General features: G+C 41.5%; 1 protein-coding gene across 1 annotated transcript; it reads left to right on the top strand.

Moving 5' to 3' along the window:
* The first annotated feature begins 6,710 nt into the window (after positions 1-6,710).
* On the top strand, positions 6,711-10,011 carry LOC120849261. Its single transcript, XM_040221454.1, has 3 exons — positions 6,711-6,777; positions 8,717-8,887; positions 9,974-10,011. Exons 1-3 carry the CDS (start codon positions 6,711-6,713, stop codon positions 10,009-10,011), a joined length of 276 nt encoding a protein of 91 aa, XP_040077388.1.
* Positions 10,012-20,197: the final 10,186 nt, after the last annotated feature.

The raw sequence follows: 20,197 nt of genomic DNA, 5'->3' as shown, positions 1-20,197 counted from the left end.
ACGGACAAGAACAAGAAGGTAGACAAACAAGGCGCTGTTTGTCTACCTTCTTGTTAAGGTAACACAAGGAATTGTGTTACCTTAATTGCGGATTCTTTACAGGATTTTTCTTTTGCTATCTATACTATATATATATATATATGTATAATATATTGTAATCTATTGTGCTCCTAAAAGAAAACGCCAGCTGCCGTTTTACCCGTGAAATGCTCCAAATTGCAGTGCAGCACGGGGAGATCTAAAACTGGTTTTTAATTGTAAATTAATACCCCTCCCCCGTTCTTTTGGAAATAAAACTAAAAACTTTAACAACCCTTGCTAGTTTTAGCTAAACTCGTTTCCCAAGGCGACATTTAACTTCAATACCTGTTATTGCGCTGTCATTACCTTTCTACAAGCTCATTGAAGCAATCTTTACTAGATTTTCAAAAAAGTGATCGCTTTAGAATACGCAAACACAAAGAGGCACATAGGAATGATGGCTTGTTCATTGCTACCAAGACACATGAAAAATAGGACTCTTGACGCCATGAGTCAATGCCGCGCACCGGGGGTACCGACACCATCCCAGAGCTTCGACCGTGTGGTAGAGAAACCATCGCGGCTCTTCCCGAAGGACCCCGCCAATGGCCGAGAGAGACGACCAGGGACCAGCGGGCAGAGAAAACGCGAACCTCCTCCATCGTTATGTTAAAGGTGAAATTATCAGATTAATGAGCTATACACTTTAAGAAACCGCGTCACTTTCTACAAATAGTGACCAGGAGAACACTCTCTTTTTCGAGGCAAGCATCCCACTTCAATCAAGCACATCATCGCGCCGCCCGTTCCAATCCCGCGACGAAGGGATACTACCGGCCTTGCACACTACCCTCGTCTGCCGGAGGCTACATCCGCCACCTGTCCTCCCGACTCGCGAACAAAGGCTCGACGCTGAGGCAACAACAAAGATAGATTTCTGTTGGACGTGGCACGCTGCAGGACTGTTGCGGGATTGCTGTGCTGCTGTCTTCAGAAAAGGATATTTTAACGGAAACATGCTGTAAAACAAAACTGAGGCTAACGAATTTACATAATGTAAAATCTCGTGCTCTTATTCAAGCGAAACTAGGCACTGTTTTCTTTGGTATAGACGATAATTTTTTTTTTGTGTAAGTATATTTGACAGTCGCTGAAAACGCTTTTCTTTGTATTCATATTTTCATTTCATGCTGATTCAAATTGTAATAAAAGATCATCAAAAATAACCATGAGAGGGGGCAACGTCTGTCAGGTAAAGCGTAAACAAGTGACGCAAGGTACAATACAAAAATTATTGTTCTGAATGCACGTGGAGTTGAACAAAGCAAAAGCTTGTTTTCGCCGAAAGGACGACCTCAGAATATAGCACGTTGCCCCCGAGGCGGCAAGGTTATCCTATGCAACATTTATTCCCATGGCTGACCTGTGCGACCATTTATGTGAACATTATTATTGATTAGAATTTTTAGATTATTATGTGAATTATTAGATTATTATGGGATTAGATTATGAGAATATTATTATTGATTAGAAGTATTGATTATTTTGATTAGGTATAAGGGAAAACGAATTAAAGCTTTTTGTTTATTCCGTCAGTCTACTGCACAAACAATTCTAAAATAAGTTTAAAAAATCGTCGTCTTCTAAGCTTGAAGATAAAGGAAATCATTGCATTATTTTTGTTCCTTGCTGATTAAGGTTTGCTACACTGTTAAAAAAAGGTTATTTGGGGTAAAATACAAACGATTCGTAATAGCTCACAGAAATATACAGGCTCCGCAAGGAATAAACAGTCACCAATACCCCTGAGGGTGTAAGATTGGTCATAAATACACACCCGAACGTTTTCACAATTACAAAGACACCAACGAGCACTTTGAAAACACACCTACTGACATCATCATCATCGGCCCGAATGACCTGAATAATGCTCTTCCGGCCATGGTGGAAATATTGTCCACCGCGTCTGTTTACTCTGCCGCTGTCTTATCGACGCCCGCTGAACGTCATTTACCAGTTTCTATTCAAATTTCTAGATAAAGTAAGCAAGAACGTTTAGAAGGTTCTCTATTCGCGTCTCCAGCTTGTTGCTCGCCCTCCCGCGGCGGAAACGGGAAGCACTCTAGTAAGGTCCCCCGATTCTCCTGCTCAGCGGGCACGGCGGAACTGCGGGCGATCATGGCTCGTGAAATGTTATTTCTGAATGCAAACAACACTCTTCACTATCCCAACGTAGAGCTTTAGCCGGTATGGGGTTGTACCTTACTTGAGAGGTTTATAATGCGTATGGAAGCAAACGAAAGCTCTGTGCATTTACGTTAGAGTTGAGTGCCCCAGGTTGTGCGTGCGGCTCATCGCCACACGCCAATCCAAGACCACAATTTTGGGCTCCGCGCACGCGCTAACGCAAACACGAAGGGCTTGCGTTTGCTCGTATACGGAATACTAAAACTCACAACTGTTTCACCGGCGACCAACGCCAACGCAACGTGCTGCAGTGAACAGACATGCAAGCAGGAAAGCGTTCCTTAGTGCTGGGAAGATGGAGATCAGGAAAGCAGGGCGCGTAAAAATGAAAGTAACTAGATGTTATGAAAAAAATCATTACACAAAATATATTTTTTATTATTTTGGGGTTTTTGATCTGGAAGAAATTCGGGGGCGACTTTTTAACTCTTGCCGATTGTCAAAAGTCGCAATATTGTTAGCAAAATATGCCTTACCCTCAATTAATGTAATTTCTCATGGATTTCTCACATTAGCGAGTATGTTTTGATTGATATTATACTTTTATTTTATAACTGCAATTAAAATGATGGATTTGGCACCAGTTATGATAATTAGCACACTTTTCATCGCCATACTTGTTCGCGCGATTGAAATTAAATCATCAGCAACGCAACATATTACATTAAGGTAGCAGTTTGGACCAGTTGGTTCATGATCACCTAAAGAAGCTAAAAAAATACAAGGACGAGGAAGTGGACTCACAAGAGCGCACTCGTAACTGAATTTTTATTTGTGAAAATAATCATATATATAGCTTCGAACAAACATATACTCTCTCCTAAGATCTGTTTAACCTCTGTAACAAAAAGGAAAACTCATTCCCCGATAAGGAAAGGGACGTGTCACATGCATTTTTTCCCTTTGCCTGGGTTTCGAAGGCTTCATGCAGTTCTCTAGAACCCCGGGTATCTAGCCCGGGGTTCTAGACCTGGTGTCGCCAAATGACGGGACACATGTGCAACGACTGCAGTGAGTGGCAAGACGTCCCGATGGAGTGGCTTTCGTCGCCGCGGCGTGTTCTCGTGCACAATCATTGAAACACCTTCCCGTCTGGCCAATATAAGACGAGCCGCATGACGTTGGAATTTCCTATACAACACCCGTAGTACACTCCGTGTATTTTCTGCGGTGCCTGGTATCACAGGGATCTTTCGATACAATTGGATTGTTGATCCTACGGCACAGCCGCCCCAGCTTACTGGGTACAGTGAACACAACAGGCACATCGTGGTGTGAGGCAACATTCTTAAGATTATGCGTGACTGTGTGCAATTACGGGATGAACACTGGCCTCGTCGTATTCCTGTCGCGTGGTTGCCTCTGTAATCCTTTAATCTTCTTTACCAGGCTCTCTGCCACCTCAATCAGAGTGCCCTGAGGGAAACCCGCTCTCCCAAGCCTCGCAACTTGTTTATCAAAACTTCCTTATCAACTATGCCTGCAGGATTCTTTTGAGGACCGCCTCTAGACACATAGAAGCAACACTTCCTTTCGCGACCTTCGAATGGGCAGAGCTATACGGGAGAATGGCCTTTTCGTCCTGGGCTGTACCAGCCAGGGACAAATGTGGTCCTTCAGGAGACTTAACCGAAGATCCAGGAACTGCAACTGTCCCTCTTTTGGCTCCTCATGCGCAATGTTTAAGCCACTGCCACAAGTCCTAAACACCTCCAACACTTTCTTCACTTCACATTCTGGTGCGTCAGCCTGATTACTTGGAATAAGGAAGTCATCCACAAATCTGAAAAAGTTTTGAACCTGCTAGAGACCCATAGCTTCTCTAAGATGGATCTTCCGCACGCACCAAGAAAAATGTTGCACAACACAGATGCAACACAAGAGCCAATAGAGACGCCCCCCTTTTGCACAAAGGTATCTCTTTCAAAAGAAACAAATGTATGCTTTAAGTAATAAGTGAGAAGCTCAAGAAAATGGTCAACGTTAATCCCACAGGAACTCTGGAACGGAAGAATACCATTCCTGTCAATGCACTCTCTCACAGACAAAAACAGGGGGTCGTGAGGAACTGAATAAAGAAGGTCTTCGACGTCGACAGAGAAAACACTTCGCATTCCCTGCGCACCCTCCCTCAAAAATTCAATATGCATTCGGAATTTTGCACCATAAATGGGTCGTACAAATCGAGGGCTGTGAAATGTTTACATATAAAGGACGGAACGTGACATTGCCATGAATTCCTTTCCGTAACAATAACCCTGAAGGGGACCCCCCTTTATGAGTTTGTGCTGCAAAGAATATGTTCAGTAGCAGTTTTTTTGCTGGCTTTGACACTTTTTAGCAGCTTGGAAAGTTCCATCGCGCTGCACATCTCCATAGCACGGGCTTTCATTTTTGTTAACGATGGTGGACTGACTTGATCGAATTTCTTCTGTATAGCTTCCTTTGCCTTGGTGCCGCAGAGGGCATCTGGCAGGACCACGAGGCCTCCCTCCTTGACCGCTGTGAGCAGCATCAGGCTGTTTTCCAAAAAATGGTCAACGATACTGCTGGTCTTGAAGCATTTTGTCGTTCGACCAAGAGACTGCTGGAGGAATTGGACGCCTTCGGCCACACACCTTGCTCCGTCATCTGGTTTGGCCTTATCTCCCGTCCATCTCACTTGCGACAGATTTGTAACCCGGCGCAGGCGCGGTTCCTGGTAAAACTTCGGGCCGTTTTCCCGGCAAGACTTGATTGGCGGGGGAAGCACCACGTCTCCTAGAACTGTGACTTCTTCTTGCCCTCTTACGCTGCCACATGTGACTTCTTCTTGTCCTCATAGGCTGTGGCAGCGTAAGAGGGCTGCGTTTCGTGCTAACACGCTTCACGGCCACCCTCTCGTGGATACACGTTTCACGGACAAGCGTTTCGTCAACATTAACGTTTCATCAAAATTAGTTACGCGAATATCGATAATCCTGCTTTTCCTGGGAATTAAGTTGAGCGAAATCCGGAGTGGCGTAATGCGCATCTCACGTAAAAAAAATAATAAAAGTTGGTACATGCTCAATATCCAATAGGTATTTTAGGTATTTTCTTATACAGACGAGAAGTCACTTTTGGTAGATATTTGTAGAAAACAACAATATATATAAAGGTTGCCTATTCGATTGTGACATATCTGGCCTTATATGGGATCCCGATATACCCCTATTTGGCAGACCCATACATGGATATATCAAATATTGGGCACATCCGGCCAGATATGACTGATGTGCTTTATATGGCCAGATATGCCCAATTTTTTTTATATAACCATATATTTTTATATAACTCCAGATATGCCATTTTCGTGAGGGATTGGTCACTGTGGGGTCCCACACGCTCCTTTCCCGAGCAATTGATATATCGGGCGAGAAAACGCGAAAATCACTCGAGTAATATCTAGAAAAAAACATGTTTAAATTAGTTTGGCCTCTAATATGAATTGCCGTCTATTGAGCAATATCAATATGCCCTAAAACCCACAATCAAAAGCTTAATTAACAGATTTTACTTCATTGGTATTTTCAGCATAAAAATTATTTTCTCACCTAATGAGCAATAAGACTAGTAAATATACCCTGAAGTTAGCACTCGTCTAACTCTCGCCCCCTTTTTTAAATCTGTTCGAATAAAAATCTAATAGCATGTATACATTCTGAGAAGGAGTACAACATGAGGTGGTATTCCTTGTGTATATTTCCTCAGTCTTCTCTCAGACTTGATGCTTACACAGACTGACTACATATAGTGTAAACATGCTTCTGAGTTTCAGATATCTGCACTACTTAAAAACTCAGTGATCATAAATTATTTCTACAAACATTAAAAGTTCCTTTCTGAATAGGAGTGTTGTACCTGGTGCCCTAACGGTTCGAATAAAGTTAACGTAGCTTTGAACACTCTTCGGAAGACAAATTATAAGAAAAAGGTAGACTCCTTAAGCTTTCGCTTGACCCTCTGCATTCTTGTCAAGGTCAATAACCTAGGATTATCTTTTTTGCGCAGGCCGGTATTGCCATTAAATTTTAATACAATTTGACATGTACCTCAACAAAAGTTCATATGCCTGTGTTTGTGCTCTGATGCTATCATTGTATATTGTCTCTGAAAATTTGCGTCATTGTTAATAAAACACAAAATAAATCTAAAATATTCTTTAGACACGTGGACAAGAGTCCCTGCTGCTTGTGACGCAGACATGTGATGCTGCTTGTGACGCAGACTCCATCTTACGTAGGGCGATATCCATTGTTACAATTTGCTCCATATGACGGTCTTTGAGAACAATGTATGCGAAAGCTATTGTCTCATCGAAGAAAAATATCTGCTGAACTCAGGCTGTCCCTATGCCAGCAAAGCACTATATATAGCCATCCCAAAATCTGTAACCACATCGTTCACGTCTACCGTCCAAGATGAAGGCAGCCATCGCAGCCCTTTGCTTGCTAGCTGCAGTAGCGTGTGTTATTGCGCTGCTGCCTGGTAAGTCTGTTTCCCACGTTATTACTCTCGTATGTTCGTTGTCTTACTAAAATCATATGCTTAGGTTTGCAATTTCAATTCTCGCTATCAATCTCTTACAATAGTCTTCATGTTCTTTTGGATCCACATAAAATAACCACTCAATTTCTTAGAAATGAGCCAAACGTTGTCTAATTTGAGTACGGTTTCGCATCCTTTGCAACTGTTCTAATTAATTTGCCTTTATGGGATCACAACATTGGCAAATACTAAGCGAACACTAGTCAAGAGCATGTCAGAAAACGCCATTCTTTATGAGTGTTATGCAGTGAATATCGACGTTCTTAGACGTACAGAACCACATCTTTCCCAGGCAGTGCTTCGATACTTCACAGTTTCATGCAATGTTTCTTTTGGCAACAATTATATTTACTTCCCCTAGGATAACTTTCCGTCGGTTTGGTGCTTTTTTTCGAAAGCATTCAATGACAAGGTTTAACAGAATGCATAACAGCCTGTTTTAATAGTAATATATGGTCCCACAAGGATGGCACTATACACTTCACTTTGAATCCTCGACAAAGCACTACTTTTGTAGCCTTCGGAAACTAGAATTTCTCTATCCGGCAAATATAAACCTTCATTGCAAGCATACGGGTGCGCTTTTCGCCTTTTTTAGCACAAATTGTCATCATGCGATCAAAATAAAGTGTAGCTGAGTTGTGCTTGCCCTTAACACATCAAGAGAGCGGGGGAATTGTGGCGAAACTGCTTTTTCTGTATTGCCATGCTCTGCTATATTATTGTATTCGTAGTTGTAGTGCAAAAATATCGATAGTACTATCGATAGAATCGATAGTGGCCAGAAATCTGACTATCGATAGTAAAAAAACTATGGATAGTGCTAACAATAGTCGACTATCGAAAAACTATCGATAGTGCTATCGATAGTCGACTATCAAAAACCTATGGATTGTACTATCGATAGTCGACTATCGGAAAATTATCGTTAATCGACTGTCGGAAAACTATCGATGGTCGACTATCGTAAAACTATCGATAGTACTGTCGACGGTTTACTATCGATAGTTTTCCGACACTAGTAGTTTACGTCGCTCTCTCTTTACTTTTTCTCGCTTTATTTTTTCAAATGGGACACCAATTGGCCCAAGCACTTACCATCCCAACTTTGGTTCAGCTTTCAGTGATGACGAAGACGGGAGTTTGGGCGAAGAGAGGAGGAGGGGAGGCGAGCGGCGGTGGGGCAACTCTAGTGCAAAACTATCGATAGTACTATCGATATTCTGCATAGTTGCGAAAAAATCTGACCATCGATAGTAAAAAAAAAAACTATCGATAGTACTATCGATAGTGAACTATCAAGAAACCATGGATAGTACTATCGACTGTCGAAAATCGAAAAACTATGAATAGTAGTCTTGATAGTTGATTATCGGAACACTGTCGATAGTACTATAAATAGTCGACTATCGAAACGCTATAGATAGTCGACTACCGATAGTTCTGCGACACTATCGACAGTTTTTTCCATAACTATCGATAGTATCGATAGTCGATTTATCGATAGTTTTGCATCACTAATTCGTAGCCACTAAATGTTGAAATGACTTCTTTCTATTGTAAAAGATAATTATATCGTTGTGTGATGAAACCATCGCTTGACTGTTTTTTTCAGTGGCGGGACGCAGGAACAAAATGAAATTTTTTTCTCGAAGTTATCGCCAGCGTTTTCAATTCTGCTAAATCGTTTGAATGGCTGCGTCTGTAATTATTTAGAGGGTGGCAAAGCGGCGTATATGTGAAAACCGTTTCATCAACAAAACAAAGTAAAGCACTAAAACACTTCGAATTTTTCGTCTGTTCTTGATAACCACAATAGAAGATGAAATTCGGTTTATTAATTATCTTTAACGTTTTTTTTTCTCAAAACCCTCTGCAGAAAGCGTCTGCAGAGCACCACATCCTGAGTCGATCTGCACTCCTGATGCTCCAATTAGCTGGACGTGGTACTTTGATAACCGCACTGACGACTGCCAGCAACACGAAAGCTGTGCCAAAGGTTTTAATGACTTTGGAACCAAGGAATGCTGCGTAGATTCCTGTCCATACGGTACGTTTCTCGATTGTTCTATTGCTGATATTTAAGATGCGAGAGAAGCTACTTCCTAAGCAGCTTCTTTTATTTCTGGTGGACTTTTCTTACATTCTGTTTCGCAAACAAAGACTGTAATTACGCAGATTTTTATACTCCCAATAAGGAGCCTCTTCTCAGAATCGCTATCGTAGAAATAACTCGAGCAGGGTTTCTAAAATTAAACTTTGTATCACAGTTTGTGTTTCTTCCATCTCCATATAAAACTGTCGCTGATTTTTCATACAATTCAAGTTAAGCAACTATACTTATAAAGGGAGAGTTGAACAGGAAAAGCGCGATATTTAAATTAAGAACCATTCGAGATTTTGGCATAAAATAGATAACACAGCTTTTAGGTTGTATCTGACTCTTAAAGTGCTTGACAGCTCCGAGGCGTGCCCAGTCCCAATCACCATACTGGGCACCAGAGCCAATATTATAATACCATCAGCAGACAAGAACTCCGAAGAACAAACCATTACGCAAGTAGTGTGATCATAATAAGCCAAGCCCTTGAGTTTGTTTCAGTTGTCAGACAAATTAGGGGATTCGATATTGCGGTATACGCACCTTAACATTGTGCTCAGATTTAGGCATTAGTGGAAAAATAAATAATGTTGTAAGATATTTACTAGGAAAGGCGCTAAATTCAATTTTAAAAGTGCTCAAACACCAATGTATGTACATTCTTCGCAAACCAAAAATATATCCGCAATGTTTGTTTTATGTGTGCTTGTAGCAAAGAATGTTAAGAACAATGCTTGAAACGTTTTCGTGTTTATACGCTTGCTGGTCTTTTCAAATGAAATCCCCATCGACGATTATTTAAGAATACAAAATATCACTCAGCACGAACGACGCCCGAAGGATATCATTTTGAGATCCAAGCCCAAGTTTGATGATATACAGTAGTTTAAATGATAGATCAATTTAGCGAAATTAGCCATTCTTAAGTACCCTCCGCTTAGTAAATTATTTCTTTCATTTGAGATTGAATGAGTAGCTAGAACAATTATTTGATTACTATATTGATATCAACCTGTGTTATCTTAACGTGTGCAGGAAAACACCACCCACCCGGGCAAGCCAGAAAATGGTAAATATTATGTATAACTAAAAATATGATTCTATCTACCATGTCGGCCTTTGATGACTAGGATTCAAAAAGAGAAACAGTATGTGAATTTATGTTTAGACAGGGTGACATTAAACTGGTTTAGTTTGGATGACCTTAGTCTACGAGTTTGTGGGGAGTCCAATTGCTCGGCGTAGTGTCGTAAGCAGGCTTTTACATTTAACACGCATCACAAAATTATATGGAAGCGAACTAGTAACGCACCTTTCCAGATGTAAAAAAAGGCTCATTTGGTATTCGATCGCTTAATTACTTCGCCTACGTTGAAAATTGTGCTCACCCTTAGCAAGCTTTAATGAAAAAGTCACGGCCTCCGAATGCGCTAGACTACGGCGCAGGAGAGCGTGTGAAGTTCATCCTTTTCATTAATAATAATAATAACAATAATGCAATAATAAGAATACTAATAATAATAAAATTAATACTATTAATAATATTAATTTTTTAGAAAATATTCTTTATTTTCGCGTGCCCAAAAACCACCCGGAGGTCTTCAGTTTGGTGCAATAAGAATGTTACAAGGATGACGATCTGTATGGTGTTGAGATAAAAACTGGAGTGATTCCTATCCAAACGGGACGGGAGAGAACGTGAATATTAAGGTTGGATAATAGCGAATCATTTCCTATAATTCCAGTTACTACCTTGTTCAAAAAAATGAAATCTTGTTCTGTTCTTGTCAGGCAATGGCCTGAGCAAGAGCTTATCTAGAACAAAGTTGTAATAAAAATAAAAGTGGCGCGTAAGATATCAGTCGTAAACGATGCGTATCAATCGTTTTTGCACACTTTCAATTTTTGTTGACTGCGTTTCTGACGAAGAATTCCAAGCTGCAGAACCAAGTTCAAGCCTTGACGTAAAAAGAAGGCGATATAAAATTCAGAATGCAGGCAGGGTTTTCAAATTGCTGAGTCATGCTAGGTATCAGTCCCAACATCGGTGTCGCGCTGCCCATGATAGTCACATGCGAAGTAAACATCAGTTCACTATCTATGTTAACGCCAAGACCTCTTACTACAGACTTGCGTTTGATTGAAGTTTTTTTTAATACATACTCGTTATATAATACATTCCAACGTCTGTAAAGGAACAAGACATGTTTTCTGAGGGTTCTGTTTCAAGGTATTCACATTACACCGCTGAGCTATGCGCGACACATCATTCTGTGAAGTTTCGCAGACGACAGGAGTATGAACATCGATAAAAAGCTTAATGCCATCTGTTAAAGTAAGTTTGGGATAGAGTTATCTCGCTACTCGTCACGTTGCTGTTGTCGCTGCCCTTCGAGTGACATGGGTTATTTACGTTATTTGATCAAAGAAATCCAAACCTTGAAAAATTTAAGTGTTATTTTGTCACCGGTATATTTCGACTTTTAACGTATATTTATGAAATATATCATACGAAGCAAATTATATCCCCTCTTACAAACCTCTCCTCTTCACAATGGGCTTTTTTTCCAATTTATTGCTCGGTTTTTACGCGTGAAATTTGTAACCTTCCATAAAATGTGCATCTACCGTGTGTACCATAAGGCTTTGATACCAGTATGGGCGGTCCTCAAAAATCACTTTTTCAACGCATATCACTGGGATTTACAACAAAGGTGCCCTAAGGGAGGCAACAATTGAGAGTATAAATACATAAACGCTTCGTAGTCAAAGAAGAAAAACTGGTTTTGTCTATGGAAAGATTATCGTTAAGGCTGTTTTTTTCCTTAAAATTACCACAAAAACGTTCCTGGCTGTACTGTCGTTTATTACAGCTGAACTGGAATAGAAAAAGAAACAATTGGCTTAACTATAATTACCCCCATTTGGCCGAAACAAGCACCTCAAAGACAAAATATTATTTAAGTACAAGGAAGTATAAGCGAAGTACGAGGAAAATATATTTTGTGTCTTCTAATTTGCGTGAATTAATCAGAAAAGCCAATTTTACCATAATTATAGTGAAAGCTTCTACCACCTTGGGACACCTGTGTAGTAAATCCTAGCACAATAAGTTCAGCAGCCGATTTATGTGGATCGTTCAAAATGGGATGAAAGTGGTAGTGCACACTCTGTACAATTGTCGTATACACTCGGCATGCAAGAAAATTCGAAAACATTTTCGGGAAAAGCAGAAACCTCTTAGGTAATTCAGTTCATGAACGAGTATACACGGATTTGAGTGAATTGAACAAGTCTAAGGCTTCAATCTTTTGAGATTTTAAATCAAAAGTTAACTTTCAGAGAGAAAACTGTAGTCGACAGCGTGGCCGGAACCCGAAGCAAGGCCCGCTTTTGCCCCTTCAAGAAGGATTGCAACAAGGCGCCTACATGTTTCTGAATAAAGTTGTGCATTAAAAAATATTTTCGTAAATTTTGTTCTCTAGTTTTAAACCGTTTCGAAAACGAACTTTGAAATACGGACTGTTGTAGTGCTTTTCTTGCTGTTTATGCTTCTCTGCAGTACCATAGATCCTTATTTCAATATATTTAGTAATATTAAACCTCACAAACGCCTCTGTCTGTCGTTTGAACTATTCGAAAATCCCTCTTTCTATTAGAAGTTAACACGTAAGCCATAAAACAAAAATTTAGATTCTCAGAAAATAACGCAATGCTAAAGATATTTTAAAAATACAGAAATTCATTTCGATTGTTTTGGCCTCCTGGGGCAGCCAGTCTTAGTCAGGCAGCTCCAGGGATGGGCAGTATTTCAAATACAAGTATTTGAAATATATATTTAAAATACTTTGTGTATTTTGCATTTGTATTTAATTACAAATTGGGTAATGTATTTGACGTGTGTATTTAAATACTAAAACGTGGGTATTTCAAATACAATTGTAATTAAATACAATTTTGTGGGCTAAAATACATCCCTCAAATATATTGTCACTGTCCAGAGCAGGAAGAACACTAGGTTCTGCACCGAATGCAGCGTCTCTCAATCAAGCACAAGCGTTTAGTGACTTTGTGATTACGGTGCTAGTGCAGCGCAAAAATAGTGACGAAATCGACGTTCACAGGCAGACTAGCTAAATAAGTGCCTGTGACAACTTGTGATGTTTTCCAGCCTGATTTCCATCCATATTTTTTCCTGGAACATTCTAAATGCGTGGGTCGTCCAGATTTTTGTAACTGGTGCGAGTTGCAACAATAAAAAATTCTCTAGCTAGTGCTGCGCGTCTTGGTCGTCTCGGTTCTTTGTTGGTCTATACCAAAATGTAATCGACAAAAAAAGCTGCTTGAAGCTCTGTACTTTTTTCACCTATTACGTCCAAGTTGATTAAACTTTTTTTTGTGATTTTATTTCTATTACTTTACTAGAGCCTCGCACACTAACTCCCGAGTGTGCGATGCAAAATTAAAATGAGATAACCAGAAACCCGTTGCAGGTGCCCCGAAGTCGCTGACGCAAACTTTGAGGAATGTATTTGGAAAAGTATTTTGAGGAGACCAAATACATTTGGTTGTATTTGTATCTTGTACTTAAATGCTTTTTTGGAAATGTAATTAGATTTGTAATTAAATAAATTTTTCACGAGGTATTTTGTATTTGTATTTCGATACATATTTGCATGTATATTGCCCATCCCTGGGCAGCTATAATGTCTTGTTCACACATTTTCATTTGAGTGTGGGCTGCAACGGCTTGTTAATACTTTTTGACGAGAGAGCACAATGACCACCCGTTGTGTACCCGTGGAACACTTCCCAAATCCGCGTCGTTCTTCCATCAATAAGAAAGTGGAATTATTTTCACCCACCATTTTTCATTGATAGGAGATAGATATGATATCTCAAATACTGCAAGTAGACCAGTTATTTATTTATTTCGAGTATTCCAAAGTTACTTAAAAGATTACGACAGTATGCCAGTGCCTCCTCGTGAAAGGCATCGTTTCCTCGATCGCATAGGAACAAATATGTAGTAAAGCACGATTTCTTTTCTTATGTAGACGTTTTACTTGACATGTTTTTATTGTGTATATTGTTTTGATGGGCCGACAAAATATATACAGGGTTTTCCTTTCAATTTCAACATATAACTTTTTTTTTTTTCAAAAACTCTGTGTAAAAGTTAGGTGCATTCTGTGTCGACCAGGTAATTATCAGGCGGCGGACGTAAGATTAGGGTATAATCGGCATATTAAGTTGAATAATTAGTTTTAAGAAAAATAATTAAGTTTTTAATTACTGATTTTAAGTGACATGTTGGAAGTCCAGAATTGACGTCAATTACTATTAGAAGCCACGCCGATTTGAAAATTTTGGGACAAGGTAACGGTTTTTAAACGTTATAACGTGATGACGTTTCGTGTTTTGTCGCCCGAAAAAAAACGCGATACTCTTTTTTCTCGTTTTTGTTTCCGAAATCTATTTTGTGCAAAAAATGTCACCGGAAGCCCGGTTCATTATACCGCTCAAAACGGGACGTCATCCCTTTAATCATGTCGTCACTATCTTGGCAACGTGTCCTTGGCGGCTCCAGGGACAACAAAAGTGAAGACATGAGCCACATAACTGCATCACTTTTTAACCGTTATCGTGGGCAGAGTTTCTGGTGATATTTTTGCGAGCAATTTTTAGACCAAGCGGGAAAACGCGAATTTCATTCGATTAATATCTGAAGAACCGATGCCCATTTGAAAAGTATTTAAATTTGCCTGGCCTTTAATAGTAATTGCCGTCTATACTCCGATATAAATATGACACGAAAGAAGGAATTAAAAGTTAATTAACACATTTCACTTAATTAGTGTATATTTAGCACAAAAAGCGTTCCCTTATCTAATGTCCTTCAAGCCAGTAAAAACTACCTGAAGACAGCACTCGTCTAACCTTCACGCCAGTTTTTTAAAAATATGTCTGAGTAAATATCAAACACCTGATATTCCTTCTGAACAGGAGCACAAAAGGAGATGTATTCGATGTGTATATTCCTTCAGTTTTTTCTCAGAACTTGATGCTTATAAACACTGACTGAATGATGTGTCAACATTCTCCTGAGTTGCAGATGTTTTCGCACCTTACAAAATCAGTGGTAAGAAACTATTTCTACAAATAATAAGACAACTTTTCTGAAGACGAATTTATTTATATATTAAAAAAACCCATTATCTTGGGAAATACAATACAATAACCCCCCCCCCCCCCTCGCAAGTTGTAACCAAACTTTTCATCATGCCATGTGTATGTTCATCGAGTGCGCGAAAGTGCACTGATTTAAGCCGGGAACACATTTGCGAAAAAACGAACCGAAAATCGGAAGGAAATCGGAGGCTGCGAAAATCGTAGCTTGCGATTTTCGGAAGACAACCCACATGAGGTGGAATGCGCGGCGCGGAAATCGCAATGCACTGCGGTTTTCGTGCTCCGACTTCAGGAGGCTCTTCGGTAGTCTGGCCAACTGGCGTCCCATATTTCGCGCCTCTTAAAAGCTTCAGCTATTAAAACCTCGTTGAATGCCACGCGAGCCTTTGTACCACCACCCTTTGATAGAGACATAAGGGGTTTTCTACGAAGGTTGAGGTGAGAACGCAGGGGATGGCATACGATGTTGCCTGCGCTGCTTCCGAAGCTGCGTGAGCCGCCACGTTGAGAGCCGATCGTATCTTTTCGTTCCGCCCTGTTCCGGGTTTTCGCTCTCCGAGCTCTTGCGCCCCGAATTCGGAGGCGCCGTGCGAAAATATCTGGCGCTGCAGATCTTTCGAACCGTTCCCGATTTTCGGAAAAGGGGAGGAGCAAGGGAGGAGTCTAGCTGCCGTGCGATTTTCGTGTGCGGGTTTTGCACAAAATTCGGCTTTTTTTCGAAAATGTTTTCGCGGCTTGACTGGTTGCATCTTTTTCGCCATCTACACTGAAATAGATTTAAAAAGAACTGGTCAGTGACGCGAGCATTCACATTTACCGTTGAGTTGCGAAAGTGACGGTGCCCCATACATTACTGCAGACCACAGGTTCATCGCCGCCATTAGTACGGTAAATGTTAAACTACCATTTGAGTCACCAGATGGCACTGAATTCCGGGAAGGGTCTATGGTGTTTGCACGTACCTAAAACTGAATCAGGGTAATAATTTCATCGGAAAATGAGACTACACACTGACATTGAATTCAGAGTCATGGACGCGAATTTTTTAAGACAACAATGATTTACCTACCGTAATTTATTGCGAGGATGTCGTGTTTTTGGAAAATAAGGGGCGATACAACAATTGTTTGCGTTACTGCAGCGTAGAGCGCTTCCCTGACGCTTATACCTTTGCAGAAAGAGCTCTCTGGCCGCCGCCATTTTGCGAATCGAGCGACCCCTATCAGCCAGAAATTTCTGGCACTTGCCTGAGCTGTGGGAACCCGGTCAGCGTGACTCCCCACCTGCATTTTTCATTCGGAGTTCGCCGGCATTTCTTGGAAGTTTATGCTTTATTTGCCTGCTTAGGATGCTTACCCTTTGTATGTTATCTTCCACTGTGAGAACCAGGGAATACCAGGGCTCGTAGCCTGCTCGGCCTTCGCAGGAAACGAGCGCAGAGAGCGAACGTTAAGCAGCCCGCGACGCAGGCAGTTCGACGTTCTTGGAGGATTATTTCCGTTGAGATAATCTCCAAAATGCCTTCCCGGCTGTGTTCCGGGTCTTCGCGAGAAATAGCTGACAGAGTCGGGTCCGGGGTGTGGGGACGACACGTTCGTTCATTTGTTTTGAAGCTGTGAAAAGAAGGAGCTCTCTTCTACATGTTCCCTAAAGCACGCCGGATTCCGTCCGATCGTCGTGAAGTGACTGTCGTTGACACTGGATATTGTATATGCTGTGTTATTTGAGACCTTTCTCAAATCGTGCTCGGACAACGCGGCACCGTGGGGTGCGTACAATATATGTTGTTCGATCGATGAGACTCGTTGAATTTCATGTTGTGGGCGGGGAATATCCATGCAGTTCGGATATCCTGTGTGGTCAAATATTTTGATATTTATAGATTGACACGGCTGAGTGTACGGTACCGTAAAACGATCAACATAAAATGAAACAAACATTCCAGTTGCGTTTGTTCAGTCGCGCACGGACTCACCAAAACAGCTTTCATTTCTTTGTGTTTGTTCCCAAAAATAGAGCACTGCTTTCTTAAAGACCTTTATAAATTATGTTCGCCACAGAACACAAAATAAAAAAGAAAACGCGGCAATTCAGCCGCCACCAGCGTCCGGAATTGCGCTTACGCAGGCTGCCACAGCCCACTGACGAGAAACTCCACAGCTCAGCGCAGTCGGGCAACACCGACGTACACTCTCAAAACCAGGGACGCGCGCTGTAAATGGTTTCGTTCGAGACTGCCGCTGGAAAGGTCTATACCTTTTTTCTCCCCACGCTAAATATGTCGAATATAAGAATAAGAAAAATAACGAGCAGCGTTCTCTACCTCAACTCTCAGTTATAGAAAACATGCGGCCATGTGATCAGAAGATGATTTTATGCCGCCAATTTTGATCATAGCCACGCGATGGGCTTGCAAAGGCGAAGGACATGCGGTGAGTTCCAGACATTGTTATGGTGCGGTTATTGTCATCTTTGCTGCAATTGGACGAGAGCCACTACCCGAATGCATGTCGAGTTGTTGATTATCGCGATCCCAAATATGGTGCTCACACAACGCTCACGTCCAATCCATGAGCGTCATTGAAAACACCTGGCGAGAGGGACCGTGTCGATACTGCGAATTCCGAGAAACGTCGTCAAGTTTTACGCGGGAGAAATTAAAAAAAAACAAAAAAAAAAAAACGCTTGCGTTTATTCTTAAAATGATACCGCAACAAACGCACTTCCCTGTCAGTGTCATTCTAGCACACTTGGCTCCCACTATACTTCGTTTCAGCTTCCGTCCGAGCGCAGCCAAAGCTACGTGTGGCCGGGGCCAATGACACGCCGGCAATAGGTCACGCGATCTCGCCTGCACTTTTGAATCACTCCGCTGCGCCACTTGTCGTCTGCGCCGCCCGCGCTCGCCGAGTATTTCGTCTGCTACGGGTGTATCAACGGTATCGCCTGCTACAGGTCTAAAAAGTGCCCTTTCACATTCTGAAATTTAGTCACAGGGAATGTCAGCCCGTAGGCTGGCCAATGGCGTCTGTGTTCGAGCTTTCCAGCTGTTTCGGCGTTGTTTCCATACGTAAGTAGACATTGCCAGGTGCCCGATGACCCGGCCGTTGATGTTTCCTTGTATTGTCCGGATATTCCAGGGCTCGATGCACAGTCCTTTCCATTAGCTTCTCGGCGTTTACTTTGATCGGCAGGTAAAGAAAGGGGTGGCCTGATTTCGTCGCCTATCAGTGAACTGTAGTGACCCGGACGCTTTTCTTGTTTTCAACGCAATCGCGATGCGACGCGGCCGGAGTCTCCCGCCGAATTCGAAAGTAGTCAATCATTACGACCTCTCGCGCCTGACGCTCAAACGTGCTTTTGCGTAAGGACGTTTTGAAGCGACTCGGTGAGGAAAGCAGCGAAGCACATGATTCGGCTATGGTGCCTGGATCGCGTCTTCGACTGGTGTGTTTAGCGTCCTATCCCGCCGATACATCAAAAGTAGTCCCAATGTGGCAACAAATGACGTCACAGAAGCCGGAGTGTCATGCTGTTGCCTGTCGCGATACTGGCAGTTGGCCGTAGAAATTCTGGCGAAAAGCACGAGCTAACGCGAGTGTCGCTGTCGTCACAGCGTCCCAGGCGTCCCAACTTCCGGTTGCTCCAGCTTCCGTGAACTGTCACAGTGGAGAGGGACCTGCAGCAGGACAGGCACCTGCCATTTATACCACAACTGTTGGAACGCCGCCAGGGTCGCGACCGGCGACAGCAAGACACTTTTATGACGTCATCAGGCGGAAATCGGGGGACCACTTTTTTGGCCGCGGTGAACACACCAGTCGGAGACGCGTTCCAGGCACCATAATTCGGCCATTACGGGAACAAAATCACACAAAAAAACCGAGCGCTGCAGCACTGTTGCCAGCGGATGTAGGTGTTTTCACCAAACCACATGAATTTACATATATTAATAAAACATAAACTTCAAACATTTAATTCCTTTAGTTGCAAATCATTCTCAAGGGTACACATCTGGATTATTGTGCAATGTTTACGCACAAAACATTTATTTTAAAATAGTTACTTCTGCAGACTACTTTGTGGTGCGTAGGAATGCTCTTCCAGAAGTTGCGAAGCGTCCCTCAGCCTTTGGCTGCGCTCGAACGGAAACTGAAACAAAGTATAGTGCCAATAAGATCGTCTAAAGTGAAGCCCTTTCCAAGCGAATATCGTTGGGCCGTTCGTTAGGAGGGTTCTTTGTCTGTTAATATATTAGAGTTTGTCGGAATTACATTTCATTAAGACACTACGGATTCACTCTTTTTTTAAATTTATTTGACTTTAGGAACGAGGTTTAATTTTTTTTTCGTTCACGTTTTCGAACCACAATACCTACTTTGTTCGTCACAAAAACATGGGCACACTATTTAATGCGGAGCAGATCTTATTTTTTTAATTTATGTTCAAATTTAATATGCGCTCCACGTGGTAAACGTCGAGCGCTTTGTACAAACGAAAAAAATTCGGGATACCGTTTGAAATAAAAAATAAAAAAACTGTTAATAAGAAACAGAGGAACTAAGAATTTCCGATGTTTAAAACTTAAAGAAAGGACCCAGACGTTTTTTTACATCGATGTTGGGTGAGGAATTCGGACATTTAGCAAAGACACTTGATAGGTTGGACTAGAATATTCAATTGGCAGATTTATTTGTTTGGTTCCAATCATCGATTGGGCTCCAGTGATTGACTAAACATATGTTGTAGACTGCTGATACAACTTGACCACTAAAAAACAAAGCAAAAATACAAGAAACAAAAGTCATTGGTCTACGTTGAGGATCATCTAGTCACTCGTACCAGCACCTCTACTTTATCAGCTACAAATAATATCTTAGAAATACTTGTCTGGCTGTAATTTCGAGAAAAACACCCCTGCAGGTATGGGTTCTTGGAATTCCTTAATTGGAGGACTGCGCGATACAGCAGTGACAAATGTACGTTTTAAACTCCTTTCAACTTTTCCCCTCGAGGAACATAAACATGGTATAATTAAAAGTTTGATTACAACTCGCGTGGTGTATT

The sequence above is a fragment of the Ixodes scapularis genome, unplaced genomic scaffold (assembly GCF_016920785.2).
Source record: "Ixodes scapularis isolate PalLabHiFi unplaced genomic scaffold, ASM1692078v2 PGA_scaffold10__122_contigs__length_95168666, whole genome shotgun sequence".
In the NCBI taxonomy this organism is placed as follows: domain Eukaryota; kingdom Metazoa; phylum Arthropoda; class Arachnida; order Ixodida; family Ixodidae; genus Ixodes; species Ixodes scapularis.
Note: the sequence above shows the minus strand (reverse complement) of the source record. Positions and strands in the feature narration are given on the sequence as shown.

What these genes read in the sequence shown, in the direction of transcription:
- LOC120849261 (XM_040221454.1), top strand. Translation starts at nt 6,711, where the DNA reads ATGAAGGCAGCCATCGCAGCCCTTTGCTTGCTAGCTGCAGTAGCGTGT. An exon ending in TGTTATTGCGCTGCTGCCTG is followed by an intron (nt 6,778 to 8,716) that starts GTAAGTCTGTTT and finishes AACCCTCTGCAG; the next exon opens with AAAGCGTCTGCAGAGCACCA. An exon ending in CGTAGATTCCTGTCCATACG is followed by an intron (nt 8,888 to 9,973) that starts GTACGTTTCTCG and finishes TAACGTGTGCAG; the next exon opens with GAAAACACCACCCACCCGGG.